General features: G+C 45.4%; 1 protein-coding gene across 1 annotated transcript in view; it reads right to left on the minus strand.

The window, feature by feature from the left end:
• The window catches only part of KLB (klotho beta), a 64,198-nt gene extending 41,409 nt beyond the window's left edge, over nucleotides 1–22,789 (minus strand). Inside the window, exon 1 of the mRNA XM_075333821.1 lies at nucleotides 22,055–22,789. Within this exon, the coding sequence (XP_075189936.1) occupies nucleotides 22,055–22,789 (735 nt within the window). The remainder of the gene's footprint in view (nucleotides 1–22,054) is intronic.

Below are 22,789 nucleotides of genomic sequence, written 5' to 3' on the forward strand. Positions count from 1 at the left end.
CAGCAGGGGCCAGATCGCTGCTCAGTGTCACACACAGCGAGATCGCTAATGAGGTCACTGCTGCGTCACAAAAAGCGTGACTCAGCAGCGATCTCGGCAGCGATCTCGCTGTGTGTGAAGCACCCCTATGGGTAGAGTCACACTGGCGTATGAGTCGCAAGAGTGTAATGCAAGAAAATCTCACATTGCACTCGGCCCCATGTAATACAATGCGACAGCTCAGATTTACCCTAATCGGATTGGGGAAAAAGTCACAGTATGCTGCAATTGTCTGAGAGTCTCAGATCACTCGCACCCAAACAAGTCTATGTGTGCGAGTGAAACATCGGACTGCACTAGGATGACATCCGAATGCGGTGTGATATACGCACAGGCTCTCAATGGAGGAGATGGAGAGTTTATTCCTTCCCCCTCCTCCGCAGCTGTGATCTGATCGCAAGATCGGATCACAGTTGCATGACACTTGGCTCACGCTCACAGCAGAGCAGGAGCTGAGGGTCATTAGCTTATCGCATCCGATGCTCTTGCATCAGATGACATACACTAGTGTGACTCCAGCCTAACAAACATTAAAGCCTGGTATATCGACAAATAGTAAAGCCCTATGAATAGTGATAGGCGGACCTGGACTGTAAAAGTCCGGATCCGCGTGGTTTCAAAAGTGTCCAGGTACTGGTCCTGAGCCCGGAGTTCTCAGAGAACACCAGCTAATGACTGGTGTCTGGCAACTTGGGAAATATAAAAAAATAAAGGAAAAATAAAAATAAAGAAAGCGCGCTATACTTACCGAGTCTCCGGCATTGCTATAACTGCTTTCGGGCCACTCACTCTTCTTTCGGGGCTGTTATTCATTTATAAAAAATTTGGTGGAAAACCTTGTATATTGCGGTGGGTGGGTTATCCCATATATTTAAAAGAAAAAAGTTTTGGTACAGTGTTAGCCAGTAAAAAAATTACTGATTGCTCTAAGCGGGAGAAACAAAATTATAATCTTGCAGTTGTGATAGCCATTAAAATATATCAGAACTACAAGATTATTATTTTGTTTCTCTCACTTAGATCAATCATCCCATATATATGGTAATCCTGTAAATAGGTTGCGCCAGATTTGATACATCTATTGACTGTCAATTAAAGGGAATCTGTCACCAAAAAACTGAAAAATAGAAAATCGCCCAGGGGTGAAGGGGTTACTTAGATTAGCAAGACAAAAATATAATGTTTATGGTATGATGAAAACTAGTGGTACTTCATATGTATGATCATGGGGACAGATTTAGTCCAAACATTGCCAGAATTCTCAAACACTTCAAATAGTCTGAAGACAGAATCATAGATTCATATGGCATGGTTTGGATTCACAGGACCTTCTTCAGGATAGAAGCAGTTACCAGATTCTTCTTTGCTTTGTGTCTTTGCACTACTGTTTGACAGTTCAGACCAGTACCATGGTTGGGCCATTGGCCAAAATAGTGTGTTCACCAATGCTTCAAGCAAATTTAACCATAAATAAATTGGAAAGTTGCTTGTGTTTACAACCTTCTGCATCAAGACTGAACTTTGTGAGTCTGTCCACAATATTGAACTACCGTGTTTCCCCGAAAAAAAAGCCCTATCCCGAAAATAAGCCCTAGCAGGAATTTTCAGCCTTCTTGGAATAAGGCATAAAATATAAACCCTACCCTGAAAATAAGCCCTAGTTGCAGTTCACTAATGAAGTGTCCATTCAGCTAAAAAGGTTAAAGAATAATACAGGACACTTCATTAAATAATGCAGACACCCCCAAAAGAGAGAAGAAAGAAGACAGAAGACACCACAATCGTACTAAACAGACCCCGAATGGGAGAACCTGCGGTGGAACACACACACACACACACACACACACACTCACACACTCACACACTTCAAGTGATACCGTAATGCTACGGGAAAGTGGATTGCAGTGGAACACAAGGACCTGCGGTTGAACGCACGGAGAACTTGTGGTGGAATTCATTAATGTGTTCTACTACAGGTCTTTAATGCGTTCCACCACAGGTCCTCGCGTTCCACTGCACTGTGTACCAGGTCCCTCTGCTGTTCAAAGGCAATATGTTATTACCGAATGTTATGTGTGCGCTTCTGATGGGTGGGTGTGTACGATCTGATGTGTGTGAGAGTGCTTGCCGGAAGCAGGGGAGGACTGCTGTGGAGCCCATCTGCTGGGAGCGCCTGCCAAGGATTGCAAGAGGACCTGGAAGCGACACAGACGTCCGGCGTCTGATAAGTATGGTTCTCCTGGAAGGGGGTTCTGCCTTTTTTGGGGGGTAAACTTACCCCCAGTCCATGCTTCCCCGAGATAAAGCCCTACCCTGAAAATGAGCCCTAGCGCATTTTTTTGGGGAAAAAAAATAATATAAGGCCCCTTTCACACGTCAGTGATTCTGCTACTTTTGTGCTTTTTTTAAAACATACCAGAATCACTGACATACGCAGACCCATTATAATCAATGGGTCTGCTTACACATCAGTGATTTTTCACTGAACGTGTCTCCGTGCAGCGTGCACGCGTGGCCGTGATTCGGCACGGAGACAAGTCAGTTTTTTTCTGGCATCACTGATGACCCACAGACCCCACTATGGTGTGATCCGTGTGTGATCAGTGAAACACGTACCAGAAAATCACGAACATATTAAATATTAAATATTTTCAACTTACCTTGCCTGCGATTCGCTCTGGAGCCTCTGCTCTCGGCAGCTCCTGCCTGGCTCATGAATATTCATGAGAGCAGGAAAACCTGACCAGGAAGTAGGTGCTGAGAGCGGTGGGCGGACGCTGGAGACCCGAGGAGATCAGCACCATGGACAGCAGCAGTGAAGGCAGGTGAGTAATGTCCATATGCAATCACGGATTGCACATGGACAACCCACGTGTGCCGTGAATCACGGAACACAGAGGGACATGTGCGTGTTTTACACGTCAGTGAAGAACGTCTGTATTTTTCACTGACGTGTGAAACGGGCCTAAGAAAGTGTCTTATTTTTGAGGAAACACGGTAATAAAAGACAGTTTAATGAGGAAATATAAAGTGAAGTTAGTAGATATTGCCCTCTGGAGCCAAAGGAATACGCTCTCTGGTCAGGAGTAGATCTTATTACAATGAGAACTGCTGTTACACAACAGCTGTGCATCAAGGTTCACCGATAGGAGATATCTTGCTTGCAGCGGTACAGCCCACGTGATGTCTCAAGAGGGAGTTTTTAATCTGATGTTTCTTCTGTCTATTGCTGTGCAAATTTATACATTATGGAACTAAAGCAATACAATTTCCAAAAAATTGTGTACAGCTATTTCTTATCATCCCAGTTACTTTATATTCACTGTTGACTAGATACTGACTTAGGGCATGTTCACACGAGCATGAAAAATGGACGAGTGCAATGCGAGAAAATCTCGCATTGCACTCTGACCAATGTTAGTCAATGAGGGAGAGCAGTTGGTCAGCTTTTCTCGCATCCAGATTCTGGATGCGAGAAAAGTCGCAACATGCTGCGATTTTCTTCGATAACTGTATCCCTCGCACCCATTCAAGTGAATGGGTGCGAGAGAAACATAGGACTGCACTTGGATGTTATCCCAGTGCAGTGCGATATACGCACAGGCTGGCAATGGAGGAGATGGGGAGGATTAACTCCTCCCTCTCCTCCGCAGCGCCCGCCCTCAGCTTCACAGCTGTAACCCAATTGCAAGATCGGGTCACAGTCCCATGACGCTCTGCTCACGCTCGCAGCAGAGTCTGAGCCGGGGATCATAAGGATATTGCATCCGATACGGTCACATCAGATGCCATACGCTCGTGTGAGTTCAGCCTTATGCGGGCGTCACATGAGACGATCTATCGTGTGATTGCACAAGCAATCGCACCCGCCCCCATCGTTTGTGCGTCACGGTCAATTAGTTGCCCGTGGCACACAAAGTTGTTTACCCCCGTCACACGTACTTACCTCCCGGACGACGTCGCTGTGGGCGGCGAACATCCACTTCCTGAAGGGGGAGGGACATTTCGGCGTCACAGCGATGTCACACAGCGGCCGTCCAATAGAAGCGGACGGGTGGAGATGAGCGGGACGTAAACATCCCGCCTACCTCCTTCATTCCGCATTGCCGGCGGCCGCAGGTAAGCTGCAGTTCATCATTCCCGGGGTGTCACACGGAGCGATGTGTGCTGCCCCGGGTACGATGAACAACCGGCGCACAGAAGAAGAAACAACTTTTTGAAAATGAGCGACGTGTCAACGAGCAACGATAAGGTGAGTATTTTTGCTCGTTCACCGTCGCTCGTAGCTGTCACACACTACGATATATCAAACGATGCCAGATGTGCATCACTTACGACGTGACCCAGCCGACATATCGCACGATATATCATCTGATGATGCGGATTAGGGGGATAGTGAGCTATATGGGGAACTCTGCAGGTCTGAAGGATAAGAGAACACTGTTTAGGTAAGAGTACAAAAGATTCTCCTTTGTTTCCTGTTGGGACAGTATCTATCTCTTGGAAAGTAACTTTTGCAGTATAAATATCTCAGATCAAGCTACTTTTTCTAATTTTTGAACTTCTAATGTACAATATTGTTGTATTTGTATTTCTTTTTGTTATATTGATCTTTTCATGTCATTATATTAATCTTGAACTAAAAATGTGAAAAAAAATCCTAAATAACGAGAGGAAATGGAAAAAGAATAAGGCTATGTTCTCACGTCCAATAATTATCAGATAATACGATTCCAGCTGCAATCTTTTGACAAAAAAAAGTTGTGCAGACACTATTTTTTTGTTTAGCTAATAAAACTGATTGCAACTGGATCCCCTTTGTTACCATTGATGTCTATGTAAAATGGATCCATTAAATAGCTGTTTTTGCTTCATTTGAAACATCCCTTTTTGCTTACCGGATCAGTTTAAAATGGATGATTACTTGACAGTTCACATACATAGTAATCATCTATTTGAAACGGATCCATTGTCTTCTATGTTAAAAAAATAAAACCGGATCCAGCAGTAATCAGATTTTTTAGCTGGACAAAAAAGTTGTGTCTGCACAACATGTTGTCTTGATAAGATAACAGATTGCTGCTGGATCCATTAACGGATGATTACTGGACCATTAAAGGATGATCACTGGACATGTGAATGTGACGCCCTGGACTAGGCAGGTCGTCCCAGGTAGTCCCATGCACACACACACCCCCTCCCTAAAAAGGTGACAGCAGCCAACCAAGAAACCCTTGTCACCACCCTCCAGGTTTGATGTCCACACCAGGGGGCAGAGCGAGGCGGTTGGCTCCTCCCACCGATGAGTTTGCAGGCGGGAAAAAAACACAAGTTCTAGTACACAGTGTAGAGAGTAGTCTTGACAGTGAAGGAGAGAGGTTGAGTTCAAGGGCAGACCTGTGACCAGGCCTGCCAATATTTTACTCAGGTGGCTGGGTCAGAGCCCAGTCACCTCTGGCAAGGAGGCAGACGGTGGTGGCCGCCTGCAGGAGCTGGAATTACAGCCGGTGGAACCGTAGGGACCGGGGTACCGAACCGGGGAGCCGATTGGAAACCGGAGCACCAGGAGGGGTACTCAGACTCAGTACAAAGCCCCGAACTGACAGGGCCAAGTCAACTGACTGAGGACTGGACTTAAGGACCTATCCCACACAAGACCCGTTAGAAGACAACAGCCCAACCATACAGGGTAAAGCTACCGCCAAGGCATAGAGATCCAAAGGGCCAGCGTCTGCCAGCAAACAGGGCTCTTCTGACAACCAGCAAGCTGGGGAGCGTACTACCGTTGCTTAGGCATAGGAGTCAAACATTCATACAAAAAGGTGCAGGAGAAAGGCGGAAACCACCAACCTGACAAGGGAGAAGCTGCAGCCGGCTGCGGGCCCCGTTCATCATCCCGTTTGGTTTACCAGAGACTCCAGTGTATTGTGTCATAGTGAGTACACCAGTGCCTTCGGGCCGCGCACAGCACAGCATCAGCACCCAACACGCACCCGCTCCCACTCCTCGGCACCTCCCTCGGGCCCCCAGGACCATCGCTCCCCTACCCACAAAGGGGTCAACACCAAGCTGCGCAACACCGTCCCCGGGAGGCCTAGTTAATGGCAGCGGTGGTGTCCATCTATTCACCACAACCCGTGGGTGGCATCACGAACTTACACCCCTACCAAGCCACAGCGGCCCTGGCCATGGAACTTCCCCCACCGAAGTCCCTGCGTGTAGCGCCACCCCCCTTGCAAAGCGACGTGACCCCCGGGTCCGTGAGGAGCTCAAGCCACCACCCACCGTACGAGCACGGATCCGAGCGGCTCGGCGGTCACAGCCGAGCCCGCAGAGCGGTACATGAATGTAGCCTAATAAGAAAACATTATAAATTAACCCTAAATCCCTCATATTCTGTGCTGCATTAAAATATTTGACAAGTCTCAAGTTTTATGTATTATATATCTTAATTTTTAAATACTATATTGTATGAATAAATTCTCATGTAACTATTCATTCTGTGTTCTGCAGGAAAATAACTCCATACATAATATGAATCTCATTAAAAGGGAATTTTCATCTACAAGATCCTATCCCAATATGTAGTAAGTCTAATAATAGTAATAATATTAGCAAATACCTCCAATTAGAAATGTAGTATAGTTCTCCTGATATAGCCATGTCTCTTACCTCATGTGCAGGGCATTGCAGCTAAGGTATCCATGGTTACAGCTTCTCATATAGTGACAGTTGTTAGTTACTTGTGGTTGGAACCATAAAGACCTAAGCTGCAATGCCCTGCACATGAGGTAAGAGACATGGCTATATCAGGAGAACTATTCTACATTTCTAATTGGAGTTATTTGCTAATATTATTATCACACCTACTACATATTGGGATAGGATCATGGAAATTGGAATCTCCTTTAGGGCTTGATCGCACGTAAATGCTGAAATTTCTGCAGCGATTTGACAGCACATGTGCGCTTCAAATCGCTGCAGAAACACTATGTAATGGATCCAGTGTTTCAGCAGAATAGATGCCGATTTCATGCGCTATGGATGCTGCCTCTCCCATAAACAGAGTGGGAGCTGCATCCAAAGCGCACGAAATAAGTGACATGCTGCATTTTTGAACGCACGGATTTGGGTCAAAATTTTCGCATCCAAATTGATGCATTCAAAAAAGCAACGTGCGCATGAATTATGCACAATCTACATAGATTGTGCTGGGGACGCAGGACGCATGCATTTACGCTGCAGTGCAGTACGCAGCGTAGATGCATGATATTACACAACATGCGCACGAGCCCTTAATCTCCTGACACCATCACTAATCTGTTTGCTGCTTTGAGCAGAGGCAGGAATAAAAAGTTTACGTACCAGAACACTACACCACACCGATCCAGCACACTATATAATGGCCACTTCCAGGTACTGCGGATCAATTCCAATTCAAACACCATGTTTCCTCCAAAAAATAGGACAGGGTCTTGTATTATTTTTTGGTCTGAAAGATGGGTTAGGGTTTATTTTCGGCTTATTTTCAGGGGATGTCTTATTTTTTCCCCATAAACAAAAATTTACATTTATTTTTTGAGTATTTCAAGCTTAGTCCCAAAATCTTGAAAAATGATACTAGGGCTTATTTTCAGGGAGCTGAGCTGCAGTACCAGGAAGTGGCCACTAAACCATGAGGTGGAGCAGCGGTGTTCCGCTCCCTCCCCAGTTTACATCCAGCCTCTGTGGAAGGTGATAATAATAGCTGATTGGGTGGCCATGCGGTGCCAATCTATCAGACCCTATCAAGCTAATATTGGTGGCATACCCTATATGAGACATGAGTTATTTGCCTATTAAAATAGCAGTGGGACAAATAATAGCAGATATAGTGAATGAAGCCAGTAAAGTAGGATGCTGTGTTCAAAGTAATACATTAAATTCATGTAATTTCTGTTTAAATTGAAAAAAAAACCCGTCATAATTTGTTTTACTGAATAGTTATCCTTATTCTACAGAACCACCAATATTGGCAGCCATTACAGTGCCCATACAGGTTTGCATCATGCTTGACACAGTCCCTGAACATTGTATGTATTTACCGGATTATAAGACGCACTATTTGGAAGGAAAATGAGGGGTGTGTATTATAATCCGAATGTAGCTTACCAGGGGTGTTGGAGAGGGGTCATAAGAAGCAGGGAAGATGTTGAGGGCGCTGTGCTGTGGGCTTACTGCGAGCAGTGCTGGGCGCTGAAAATGCCGACGGTGCGGGCTTCAAATAATGGTGCCCGGAGTTGTCGTATGCGCAGATAGAGCTCTTCAAGATCTCATCTGCGCACGCGCCGCCTCCAACCCACTGATTCCCTGCAGCGGACTTATGGAAAATGGCGCCTGGAGGTGGCGCGTGTGCAGATGAGATCTCGACTTGTCATTCAGCTTCTGGATGCTCCTCCTGCCTCACAGAGCCGCCAAGCATCTAGGACACTCGCTGCACCGCTTACAGCATCGCCCCACTTCATCCCCGCCCCTGCCTTCTGTGACCCCACTCCACCACCACTGCCACCCCCCGGTAAGACACCAAGGGATTATAAGACGGACCCCATATTCTTTTTTCCTTTTTTTCTCTCTAAATTTGGGGTGTGTCTTACAATCCGCTGCGTCTTATAAAACGAAAAGTACGGTACTTTGATATACGGAATTACACTCAGTCCCTCTTTTTCTCTTTCGTATATATCTGAACATGCCTGCCTCTTCACTCTGACTCTGTCTTTCTATTGATGAACCAGGAGAATTAGGATGAACAATTTTGTAAACCCCCCTCCCCCCCTCCTGATCATAACAAGTAAGATGTCGCGGGCGGGGAGGAGGGTGTCAGCACACCGCGCTCACCCCTTCTGCTCGGGTCCGGCAGCTGCTCAGTGGTGGCTCGAGCGGTGGGCCGGATCTCGGGGTTTCTCGAGCGACACTCCTCGCCCGTGAGTGAAAGGGGGGTGTTTGTTGGGTGTGGGGATTGTTATAGTTCGTGACGCCACCCACGGTTGTGGTGATTGCACCACCGCTGCTCGGTGTGGGGGTCCCGGGGATGGTGATGCGGAGCAGCCAGGTGTTGTGTTGCCCCTCCGTGGGTAGGGGTTGGTGATCCCGGGGCCCAGTGAAGAGATGTGAAGTGTAGGGCCTGGAGGGCGCAGGGACGCGGGGGCAGCGCTGTGCCTTGCGGCACTGTGGTACTCACTCAGCCTGAGACTTGGACACAGTTTGTACGGTAAACCAAACGGCTGGTAGGACGGTCCCACAGACGGCTGCACCTGCACTCCCGGTAGGTGACGGTGATGTCTCTCTTCCTTGCACCTGTGTTGACTGATGGTAGCGGTGGATTCCCTCTGGTTACCCGCTCCCCGACTGCAATCTGGGCCGGAGGAGCTCTACACTTTGCCCGCAGGCGCTGGCCCTGGGGAAACTGGTGCCCTGGCGGTGGCGGTGTCTCCCCTGTAATGGTCGGGCTGTTGCCGTCAATCGGGACTTGGCTGCTGGGGGATCTACGTCCCCTTCACTGACGGATTCGGCAAATTTGGCGACTCCTAGCCTTGCCGGGGTCCGAGAGGCCCCTGCCCTGGTGCTGACTGTCCTTCGGAACACTGCTCCAGACCACCGGGCACACAGCCAACGGGGTCCTTCCAGGAACTTCCAAACGGTCCCCCTCCGGACAGTCACCGCCGTCGCTGACCTTGCTGTTCTAGCCCTACACTCAGCTGGGCTCTCAGGCTTTGCACACTCTCTGCTCTGTCACCACTTCTTGCTTTCCTCCTTTTTCACTTCTCTTACTTTCACTTCTTGTTGTTTACTCTTACTTTTGCTCCTCACACTTGCCCTGCCTGGGCCTTCTCACTCCTTCCACTTCCTCCTCCCTGAGCTTTCTGCCTGGTAACTTCCTGCCTCCAGAGTTGTGAGCTCCTTGGTGGGTGGAGCCAACCGCCTGGCCCACCCCCTGGTGTGCATCAACAGACTCTTGGAGGAAGGCAACAAGGATTTTTGGTTCAGCTTAGGTGTGCCTACCTGGGGTGTGGGGTGTGGTGGTGTGTGACCTGTGTCCCCTGGGTTGCCCAGGGCGACACAAAGATCTTTGTCTTTACAAGTAAACAGTGGAGATAAGAAGAAAAGGAGCAGAGAAAGGCCTGTAACATACTGGAATCCTGGAAAATAGCTAGAATCATGGTTGTGAAGCTACAACATCCGGCATTGTGGATTCACAACTGCTAGAGTCCCATTTTCGAGACTGCTGCTATACAGTATATTAGATGGTCATCAATTCTTAGACGAATCCAGTTAACAGTATCATGAAAAAAAAAAACAAGTCTTGTTTAAAAGTTACTGTATATCACCAAGTCACATGACAAGGCTCGTAAAAGGGTAATTTTTGACCTTTAGGATTGCTACTTCAACTAGGTGGCACTAGAGTTCGTCTACTTTCTCCCTGAATAGACAATTTGCGTATATCACCAGTAATTTTAGGTGAGACTGGTCAGTACTGGCCCCAACAAAGTCAACATGGAATGAGTATCTCAAGTAGGCACAGCACACACAAGATCCAAAAGTCAAGGATACGACAGCCAGCGGGTATTACAAAGATTAATGAGACAAGTCTGCAAGGGTAAAACTGTTGGAAAAGAGATGATTTTTAAATTCTTTTGATCGCTGAACTAAGTAGAAATATCGCAAAAAAATTTACAACATATGCAGTTTTTCCACAAACTCTAACTCCATGGGCTTTTTCTTGAACCATGACAATATGATCAAAATGGCTACAAGGGGGTGTCCTAATTCACCCAACATCTTTTGCTACATTTGCAGGAGTTTTGTAAAGAAAAACCAATGAAGGAACATTACAGACTTTGTAAGAAAAGTGGATTATGTGTAATTTGGTGTAAAACTAGGTGACAAGGACACGTCATGAGACTTTGGTGAAAAACTAGGTGATCAGGACAAGTTGTGGGACTTTGCTGTAAAACTAGGTGACCAGGACATGTCAAGAGCTCCACATGTAGTGTGTTCTGTTCGAGTAAAAGAACTATGACAGTGATCTAAAAGGAAGAAGGAGAGCTTTCATTCTGGAATGCCTATGATCTTGAGGAAACCGCAAAATCAGAGTGATGGCTACTACGTTTTTACGTACAACATGGAGGAATTAAACCTTAAAAATAAGAAGGAAATTACATACCCAGACCCCCATCAGCCATTTGCCCTGTTCCTCACGGTCCAGGAATACCTTTCACTTCATCTCTAGAGAAACTTCAACGTATGCCTGATTCAGAACATGAAGAGCAAGATTCTGATAAAAAATTTCATGATAGCCCCAATGCGCTACAGCTTTTTTTCACAGCTCGAATTAAATTATTTAGTCAGGGGCTTGGAACTTCTTAAATATTCTGCAGAATGTTTAGGCTCTAGATAAAAGGAAAAGCACCTATTAGCTCCTGGTACCTGTTTTTCATGGTGCGGAAACAGAGAAAGAATTCCTTCCATAATTTTCTCAAGATGGTGCTCTAGTGTATTGCATTGATGTTCCTGGGATGATGGGAAAAATTGTATATTGAGTACAATGTGAGTGAGTGGAGACTCTTTATTGAGTCATGCAAAAAAAAAAGTCTGAAAGCTGCTACTGCACAATTGCAGCAAGTATGCTACAGTGCCTGTAGGACATTCTGTGCACTTGAAGGAAAGCTGGGAGAATTTAGACTTTATTCTCAAGAAACTACTACGAGGATCAAGGTTAGGCCTAAAACACACTTCCGCATAAAAAACGTACGTGTGACATGTTCCGTTTTTCGGGTCCGTGTTCCATTTTTTATGGGTGTTTCTTCGGTACGTATGACATCCGTGTGATGGCGTATGCGAGCCGTGTGTACGTGTGGAATGGCTGTTTATGCGTACGTGTAATGTCCGTGTGAAATGATCCGTGTGTGGTGCTAAATGTCGTTGATACATGTTGGCTGACAGCAGACAGAGTTGCGCGATGAGAATGAACTTGGGTGAACTTCACCCGACTTCATCCTCATATCGCGGCTCTGTCTGGGTGTCGCGTACTGATTAGCGGTCATCCGTGAAGGGCTCACCGGTGACCGCTAATCCCCTAAGTGACAGAAGTGAGCAGCGCGATTAGCGCTGCCGTCACTCAGGTTACCCGCGGCCAGCTGGAGTCCTCCCCCCGAGACCGCAACTCACCTGTGACTTCATCGCTGTGACTCGGGAGACTTGCTGTCACAGTTGGAGGCTCCAGCGGTGGCCGCGAGTTACCTGAGTGACGTCATCGCTGATCGCGCTACTCACCTCAGTTGCTGTGTGGAGCGGTGGGGTTCTTCTGCAGCTCCTGTCACCTTCATGTAGCAGAGCTGGCAGCGACGCGGGACCTCCGTGGATTACGCCGGACATGGATGGGTTTTGGGGGCTTAATAAAGTGGTGAACGAGGGTATTTGTTTGTGCTTTTTATTTCAAATAAAGGATTTTTCGTTGTGTGTGTTTAATTTAAAGTTAATACAGTTTAATCATTGGGGGTGTCTCATAGACGCCTGCAATGATTAATCTTGGACTTAGTGGCAGCTATGGGTTGCTGCCATTAACTCCTTATTACCCCGATTGCCAACACACCAGGGCAAATCGGGAAGAGCCGGGTAGAGTCCCAGAACTGTTGCATCTAATGGATGCGGCTATTCTGGGCGGCTGCTGGCTGATATTTTTAGACTAGGGGGCTCCCCATAACGTGGAGCTCCCCATCCTGAGAATACCAGCCTTCAGCCGTATGGCTTTACCCTGGTTGGTATCAAAATTGGAGGGGGGGGACCGCACGTCGTTTTTTTTTTTAATTAATTAATTATTTGTTTAACTGCACAGTATATATCCGCCCACTGGAGGCTGTGATTGGTTGCAGTGAGACAGCTGTCACTCAGCATGTGGGCGTGTCTAACTGCAACAAATCATAGGCGCCTGTGGGCAGGGGAAGCATAGAATAGTAGATTGAATAATGAGCGGCCGGCATTTTCAAATTAATTGAAGCCGCGTATCTTTGGCACAGCTGTTCCTCGCCGCGCTGATGATCGGGGATCGGTGAGTATGTGACAGGGGATGATAAAGACCGAGCGCCAAAGGGATGATGACTGAGAACAGCAGAAAAAAGGTAAGTAGACTGACATTAAAAAAAAAAACCCGACATCGTTCATTTAAAAATGCACACGGACGAAAAGTGCTGAGCACGGACAAGCTACTTGTGCCGTCCGTGCAAGCACGGACCCATTGACTATAGTGGGTCTGTGCCTGCGTGTTGACGGCCAAAAACGGACATGTCGTCCGTGCAGCAAAACGCACACATGCACTAAGCACACGGACACACGTTCCGTGTGATTTTACGTGTGTGTGTCATCTACCATAGGGTAACATTGGTCAACGTGTCTCCGTGTCTCCGGTACGTGCAAAAACGTACCAAACACGTACCTGAGGCATGGATGTGTGCTGCGGGCCTTAGTCAGTATGTCTGAAAGTTCTCTCGTTTCTCCTTGGGCAACAAGGATGATACATGAAGTACCCATGCTTTTTGTGTGAATGGGACAACAGGGATAGGACTCATCAATGGAGCAAAAATAGTTGGCCAATGAAAGCAACTTTGCAGCTGGTGCTGCAGAAAGTCTAGCTGAGCACTCTTAAGGCCCCGTCACACTAAGCAACATCGCTGCTAACGAACAACTTTTGTGACGTTGCTAGCGATGTTGCTGTGTGTGACATCCAGCAACAACCTGGCCCCTGCTGGGAGGTCGTTGGTTGTTGCTGAATGTCCTGGGCCATTTTTTAGTTGTTGCTGTCCTGCTGTGAAGCACAGATCGCTGTGTGTGACAGCGAGACAGCAACAACTAAATGTGCAGGCAGCAGGAGCCGGCTTCTGCGGAGGCTGGTAACCACAGTAAACATCGGGTAACCAAGAAGCCCTGTCCTTGGTTACCCGATATTTACCTTTGTTACCAGCCTCCGCCGCTCTCACTGTCAGTGCCGGCTCCTGCTCTGTGCACATGTAGCTGCAGGACACATCGGGTTAATTAACCCGATGTGTGCTGTAGCTAGGAGAGCAGGGAGCCAGCGCTAAGCATTGTGCGCTGCTCCCTGCTCTGTGCACATTTAGCTGCAGTACACATCGGGTAATTAACCCGATGTGTGCTGTAACTAGGAGAGCAGGGAGCCAGCGCTCAGTGTGCGCTGCTCCCTGCTCTCTGCACGTGTAGCTCCTTGCGCTGGTAAACAAGGTAAATATCGGGTTGGTTACCCGATATTTAGCTTAGTTACCAAGCGCAGCATCTTCCACGCGGCGCTGGGGGCTGGTCACTGGTTGCTGGTGAGCTCACCAGCAACTCGTGTAGCCACGCTCCAGCGATCCCTGCCAGGTCAGGTTGCTGGTGGGATCGCTGGAGCGTCGCAGTGTGACAGCTCACCAGCAACCTCCTAGCAACTTACCAGCGATCCCTATCGTTGTTGGAATCGCTGGTAAGTTGCTTAGTGTGACTGGACCTTAAGGCTATGTCCGTACTTTGTGTCGAGGTAGTTGCAGTTGTAAATGCATCCTCTGGCAGAAATGGTTTTTGCCAAAGTTGGTTTTGATCACAAAAACGCGATAAATACGCATGCGTTTTTACTGCGTTTTAGCCACGTTTTTAGCATGATTTACATGCTTTTTCATTGCTTAAACTCAGATGTGTTTTGACCATAAAGACACTGCTAAATAAAAAGTTTATACATACAAACACTTTGAAAAAAGGAAAAAGAAAAGAAATATAATTATTTATATCAAAACGAAAATAGTAATATTTAATATAATTATAGCGGTTTTATACTATTTATGGCTAAAATAACATTAAATTAATATTTTTAATTATTTTAATTGTTGGACTATGTGTGTGTGTAAAGGGACATATCATTCCATTATTTTGATGTCATAAACGCATGCGTTTATGTAGTCCAAAACGCATTCTTTCTGCAGCTAAAAAGCATGTCAAACGCTGGAATTTTGATGTAAAATGCTTTTTGCAACTTCTCATTGACTTCAATGTTAGCAAAACGCAGCCCAAATAGCAAAAACAATTGACATGCTGCTTCTTTGAACGCTGAGTTTTTGCCCAAAATTATGCAAATTAAACGCAGCGTTTTGAACAGCAAAGTGCGGACAGGAAATCCCCATTTCCCATAGACTTTGCTGGAAAATCAAAACGTATGCATTTTGGCATGAAAAAGGTGCAGTTCAAAACGCAGCTAAAAACGCAAAGTGCGCACATAGCCTAAAGTTCTCCTGCCACCACTCCACATTAAGCTTGTACTGATGAAGCAGTTTGTGAAAGCTCTACTGAAGAAGGAGAGACTTTTAAGTACCTGTGTACCAAGTTTCAGGGACTATTCAAAGCAAAACTGAAGGAAGGCATTTTTATGGGTTCGGATATTGGAAAACTCATAAAAATGAAATGGAACTTTTTTTCGCTTGAATTTTTTTTCAGGCTCCACAAAGAAGCCTATAGAGAAAAAAAACACCAAAACCACACAGTCCCGCGGCATCTTTAGACGCACCGAGAGAGGCGATTTCATGACATCACATCCACTCTACTTGGACATTTAGTCCATGTTCACATGTAGCGTAAATGCCGGGTTTTTCTGCTGCTTTTTTTTTTTTTTGCACAGAAATTCTGCTGTGAACTCTCCAGGCAAAGTGGATGGGATTCCATGAAAAGACGCCGCTGAACTCTGCGGTTTTGGAGCTTTTTTAGTCTCTAGAGGTTTTTATGTGGAACTTAAAAAAGGCATGGAAAAAACTGCAGATACTGTTATAAGAGCAAAATCCATACTTTTCTGCATTATAAAAACACTTAAAACACGGCTTCATATTTGCATCAAAAATGCAATAATCAGAGAAGATTGTTATTGTATAATTTGGTGCAGACAGCGGCAGAAACAAAAAAAACACAGGATGAAACATGTGAATACGGCTTTACAGACACAAAAAATTAACTTGTCATATAGTGACGCTTACGGTATTTAAATATAAGAAAGTTCTGGCTGCTATGCATTAATGAACAATGCGGGGCGTCTGCTGAACATCCCTCACTGCCAAATGGGTGTGGCTAGGGGCATGGCCAAAATTTGCCGCATGTTTTGTCCCTCTTTCTGTTCTTCAAAAGTTGGGAGGTATGGTAGGTGTCTTAAATGTGGTATGGGTTAAAAGAGGAAATAAATATGTCCCCCCAAAAAATTGTGTCGCGGGCAGGGAGGACGCCGCTGCGCTGTGCTCGCTAACGCTCGGGTCCGGCGCTGCGGTGGCTGCTCGGTGGCTCGAGCGGTGGGCCGGATCCGGGGACTCGAGCGGCGCTCTTCGCCCGTGAGTGAAAGGGGGTAGTTTGGTTTGGGGATTTGGTCCGTGATGCCACCCACGGGTTGTGGTGAGGTTGGACACCACCGCTGCTGGTGACGGGGATCCCGGGAGCGATGGTAGGGAGCAGCTGGGATGTTGTTTCCCCCCTCTGTGGGTAGGGGTTGGTGGTCCCGGGGCCCGGTGAGGTGACGGGGAGGCAGGGTTGGCAAGGTGCAGGGTCGCCTGGACTGAGGCACGGTTGTACTCACTCAGCCACAAATGTACGCAAAGTCTCTGGTAAACCAAACGGCTGGATGGACGGGTCCCGCAGCCGGCTGCTGTAACTTCTCCCGGATGGTTGGTGGTGGCTGCCTTTCCCTGCACCTTTGTGTATGTTTGGTCCCGATGGATTCCCACCGGTAACCCGCTCCCCAGCGTGTATATGTGCCGGAGGAGCCCTTTTGCCCGCAGGCTCTGGCCCTTGGAACTCTAGCTGTGGCGGTAGCTGTATTTCCTTTTGCTGGTCGGACGGTTGCCTTCAATCGGGTCTTGGCTGTTGGGAAACACCTGGGGTTCCGGTCACTGATGGATTTGACTTCTAATGGCGACTCCAAGCCTGGTCGGGGCCCGCAGGCCCTGCCTGTGTGTGCTGGCTTCACTTCGCTCCCCGGTTCGGTACTGGCGGTCCACCGCCCGTCCCCGGTCCTACGGTTCCGCGTTGATTCACCTCTCCTGCAGACGGCCACCGTCTGCCAACCTTGCTCTTAGTGCCCGGGCCACACACCCGGACACGGTCAGTTTGCTCCTCACTTCTACTCCACTCCTCACTCCTTCACCTTCCTAACTGAACTCTCTTCCTTTTCCCGCCTCCAGAACTGTGAACTCCTCAGTGGGTGGGGCCAACCGCCTGGCTCCACCCCACCTGGTGTGGCCATCAGCCCCTGGAGAGAGGCAACAAGGATTTTGTGTATGGCTGATGTGCCTGTCTCAGGGTGGGGGTGTGTGTTGCAGTACCTGTGATGACCTGGCCAGTCCAGGGCGCCACAATTGTACAGGCACATAGACAACACCAAAGCAGTTTCCCTACAGCACAGCTTATGTGAGATGCCTGTAAAATATTCTTGTTAGGTTGTGTTCACATTTATCAGCTTAAGTTTTGGAGCCTGATGCAACTCGGATCACAACTTGGATCACAACTGCCGTCAGACTTTGTCCCTATTTACTCCTAGGCACTGGCACGGAGTTGAATCTCAACGTTAGATGAAATGATGAGATCCAACCTCTGGATCGGCATCTGCTTGTGGTGGGAATGATCTCACAGCACACAATGGGATCAGTTCCTGCATCAGTTTTCATACGACATTTTTGTAAAAAGTCAAATGGAAACAATGGCCATATGTGCCTTACAGATGGATGATCTTGTGACAGCCACTGAATATCAACCACACTGACAATGGATACAACAAGAAAGGGAGAGACAATGGGATATCTTCACGGTGACTGATTTATACATGAATCCGATCATTCATCAGTGACCTCAATGATAGCTGCAGATCAAAACTTTGAAATATTCTAATGGATTTTCCCAGCTTTGATTTTGTGGTTCTATCATCAAGGACATTTCTAGGTAGCTGTAATATAGACCACACGCATAAGGCTACGTGCACGTCAAGTATTTGCACTAGATTTTTCTGCAGAAAAAAGTGGAGTGTTGTCAGGAAAAACATTGCATAAAACACGCTTATTTTTTTAAGCATTTTTACTCTCTGTTTTTTCCAATTGATTTGAATGGGGTAAAAACGTTGCAAAAATCCTGAAAGAATTGAGATGCTGCATATCTAAAAAAAAAAAAGCACAAGAACATTTTAATGGTTAAAATCCACTAGGAAAAAAAAGCAGCATGTGGAATAGATTTCAGAAATCTCATGCACTTTGTTGGTACTGCAAAATGCTGTGGTGTTTTTTCCCTCGGCAAAAACGCTGCGTGTGAACAAGCCTTAAGAGGTGTTGTTCCTTTAAAGTCTTGTCATTTTTCCTTTTTATATCATTTTAGGAAAATATATAAAGTCAAGTGAACACATATTTAAGATTATATTAACACCACCAAAGCCCCAACCACCCACTGCTGAACCCCGCCCACCCACAACAGGCCAATTAAATTGTTGAGTGGGCGGGGTTTCATTCAGGTGGAAGGGATTTTGTTCACTGAACACCGCCCAGTCTGAGCCATTAAGAAAATTTAACGGCTCTCACTGGGGTGCTGGCTCCTGTCAGTCACAGGAGAGATTCGGCTCTTTGTGACTGATTGTTCGCCACACACCACTTTTGTGTTTTGTTACCAGTACTGCTCTACTGTGTTTGTCCTGTCTGTTTCCCTAGACTTGTATTGTCTGTTCCCTGGTACCAGCCTATACCCTGCACCCATGTCCGTATCAGCCTGTATCCTGGACCTGTGTCTGTACCAGTCTGTATCCTGCAAACTGATGATGGGAGCTCCTCCAGATGTCCTGTCCCACCTGCACCTGTGCCTGATGTCCCTTGCCTATTGACCTGAGCCTGATGACCAGTGCCGGAAGTTCTGCACCTGCCTGTACCTGTTCTGCCTGTTCCCTTCCAGCCTGTGTATCTGGTCTACCCTGTTTGTCCTGCCTCTGCCTGTCCTGCCTGTCCTGTCCGTTTCCTGACCCCGGTCCTGCTGTCACCCTGCCCGACTTAGCTGCCTCAGTCCATGTTACTGCCTTGGGAGTGGCACCTGACATTCTGCCTCTCGGCTGATGCTTAGTCAAGGTCCTCCCACTAAAGGTTAAGCCTGGGTCCCCCTTGTGGTCAAGTGGGCCCACTCCTGCTCACCGCGCTCCCGGCAGTGAGATTTACAGCATGCCACCACAAATTTTTACATTTTGTGATTTGATTTAAATCTGACAAAATTCCTTTTCTCACATTGCAGAAGACTGCATCAGCTACAGAAAGCTCATATGACTTCTGGCATGACTGTGTGGGCTTCCCCATGAAGCCTTGCTGCTATCACATCATATGGTATAACACAACCAATTAGTAGGGAGTATCATAGCCTCTATAAAAGCCCAGGCAGAGAATGCAGCAGCCATTTAGGGCTCATGCGCACGTAACTGCAGAATATTCTGCAGCTATTTGACAGCACATGTGCGCTTCAAATCACTGCAGAAACACTGCATAATAAATTCACAGTTCACAGCTCAGCAATAAAGATAGGAAGTGAAAGCTCTAAAACATTGGACAAATTCTCTCGAAAGTAATGTTCTGTGCAAGTACTGCACAGAAGAAGATACATGTAGTAGGCTGATAATAATACAGATAGTCAGTTGATAGGGGAGAAAAACATAGGAGAGTTGTAACGGCAATGCCAGTGTGACTGATCAATGATATGGTGTAGATGAGAACTGCTGTTGCATTTAAATCATAATTATACATTTTTTCTTAATTCTTAATGCTCTAGAAAGCAGCAGCGCGGCATCACAATAAAATTAAATCAGTGTGAGAGATGGTAAACTTGCTTTTTACAACCAACTGTACTAAGCTTTGCATTTCACAATCAATTTTATTTTCGGCACATCTGTTTTGCTAGTCAAATTTTCCATTTGTACATGCCATACAAATACAGTGACCTGTTGCAGGTGTTGCCTTCTTGCAGGGATAAAATAATTTGGATTGAAAAGATTGTCAAAAGTTAAAACAAAAGTCAAAAATAAAGCAGCCACTAGCAGAAGTAGAAGAACCACTGGTATCAGTCATCCAAGTAGTAGTAGTACAAAACACAGGTCACAATAAGCCTCCTTTACCTCCAGCAAATGTATTATTGTGGTGGAAGTCGCAGGCTTTATGGAATTTGTGGCACATTACTCATCTCAGTCACAGAAAGATGATATTACCTCTGAGAGCGACACTGTCAGTTTGAGTCAGTGTTCCACACAGAATGGTCTGCCTGATCACAATTGACAAAGAGAGGTAATTTTTTAAATTATTAAAAAAAAAAAAACACAAAACATGAAATGTTTGTCAGTGTGTTTAATTATTGAATGGCTTGTTGGTTACTTCTGGGTTACAATCTATTTCTATGGTCAAGTCACTTTTGACATTAATAAGGCTGTGTTTCTGTGGGTTGGAGGCCTCAGTGTTACACATGTCTTTTTAGGGTAATTGGATGATCGCCAACATTGAGATTTATGGCAAGTTGATTACCTGCAAATCGATATTTTGGGGGGAAAAATTGTCACAACTGGCAAATTTGAATCTCAAAACATTTGATGATCTCTAATTGCAATTCATTTTGATTATGAAAGTGTATATAAAGACTTTTATGCCAAACAAAAAGACAAGTATTATTGGAGTTATGTGTCTATGAGCTAACCAAGAAAATTATTTTTCTAAATAATATTTCTGTTTAGCCAATAAAGGTATCACTCCTAGAATCTTTTTTTTTTTTTGCATAAAAGTACTTACACATTTTTCTGGCTAACACGTTGCCACAATATAATAATCGGAATATGTAAGAGAAAAACAAAATCTTTAGTGATAAAGATAATGGTAACATTTTTAACATTGTCTGCCATAATCAATGACTAATCACACAAATTACATGAAAAAGATGGCAAATAACGTTTTAATTCCTGCTTTAAATTAGTGCATGTAAGAATATGAAATATATTCAATATTTTAGATAAGAAGATTTCCCAGGGTAAAGGATTAAAAGTCAACATTGATCCTATAAGTATAGTGAAAAACTAAACACGTGTGTGTCTGTGGGTCCTATAGGAAAGTGTGCCATTGCTACGGAATAAGCGTGTACATAGTACATTTTAGGATACATTCACACAAATTACATTTTGACAGCAGATTTTGTCACAGATTCTCATCAAAATCCACCTCAAAATCAGTTTATATTAAATAAGGATCTATCACAGATTATAATAAGCTTTTACCCTCCTAAATCTGCTGGGAGACCTCGCTGTAAACCAACATGCCTTGGACTAAAGATTTCTTTTTCACTGCAGATAGTTTACCAGCATTTGCTGGTGCAAATCTACAAACCTCAGCGTGAATCTGCCATGTGTGAACATGCTCTTAGGCAGATACCTTTTGGGGTTACCAATAAATTATAAATATGCATGTTTGCAGTTGGTTGTCATGTTGTCTTGTTACATGTTTCACCCAAAAAACATGTACATTCAAACATATAATTTATTTGACATACATGTAATGATTTTGATAAAGCCAATAACGTATAATTTTTTAATTTATTTCTAAACCCAAATTATGGGAACATTCATACGTCTAAAATAGTTTAGACATTGGTGTAGATTAATCTAGAAATCTACACCAATGTCTAAACTATTTTAGACATATCAATGTTCCCATAATTTGGGTTTAGTGCATTAGATAGTAGTAATGTAAAGGGATTAGATATGGATGTTGAGATGTGTTCTGGGCACAGCATTAATTCAATATAGTGTGTATATATATATATATATATATATATATATATATATATATATATATATATATATATATATATATATATATAGTTGTCCCATATCACCTGTGATACATAGTTTTATTAACAGCATCTATAGAGATCAGTAATTAGCACACTCCCCAATTGCTTTTACTTAATAGGGATTTACCTTGATGAGGTTATGTGCCACTTCAGATACGGCTGCATCGTCTCCTCTAATCCAAGGGGCATTCATCCCTGTGCCATACCCATGCCAAGCAATCAAATAAGGGTTGTGCATGGTGATCCAATACTTGACCCGATCTCCAAACTTGAGGAAGCAAAACTTGGCATAGTCATTAAAAAGGTGGATGACACTCTCATTTGCCCAGCCGCCATACTTTTCCTGTATGGGTACAGGTAAGTCCCAGTGGTAAAGGGTGATCACTGGTTGAATGCCCTTCTTGATCAACAAACTTATGATGCTGTTGTAGTAGCGCACACCTTTCTCACTTGGGACATTATTTCCTTCTGGGAACAGTCTTGGCCAAGAAATTGAGAAATGGTAAAAATTAACCCCTAAAAACTCCAGAGCTGGCATCTCTTTGCTTGAGAAATTGTCTGTGGTGGCTACAGGCTGGTCCATGGAAGAAATGCCTTTCCAAGACTGGTGGGTCTTCATAAACTGGTCCCACACAGAAGGTCCTCTGTTAGAGTGGTCATCTTCTATCTGCAATGATGAGCTTCCAACACCCCAAAGAAAGCCAGGAGGGAATGTTCCATGGGTGAAAAGCTGACTTTCATTTAAAGGGTTTACTTGGCTCAGTCTCTCCCAGACTTGTATGCCTTCTCCAGGATTTCCAATGGTTTCTTTAGTGAAAACTAATAAGATCCAGTAGTAGCACTTCAGCCAAAATTGAGCCAT

The sequence above is a fragment of the Anomaloglossus baeobatrachus genome, chromosome 1, assembly GCF_048569485.1.
Source record: "Anomaloglossus baeobatrachus isolate aAnoBae1 chromosome 1, aAnoBae1.hap1, whole genome shotgun sequence".
In the NCBI taxonomy this organism is placed as follows: Eukaryota; Metazoa; Chordata; class Amphibia; order Anura; family Aromobatidae; genus Anomaloglossus; species Anomaloglossus baeobatrachus.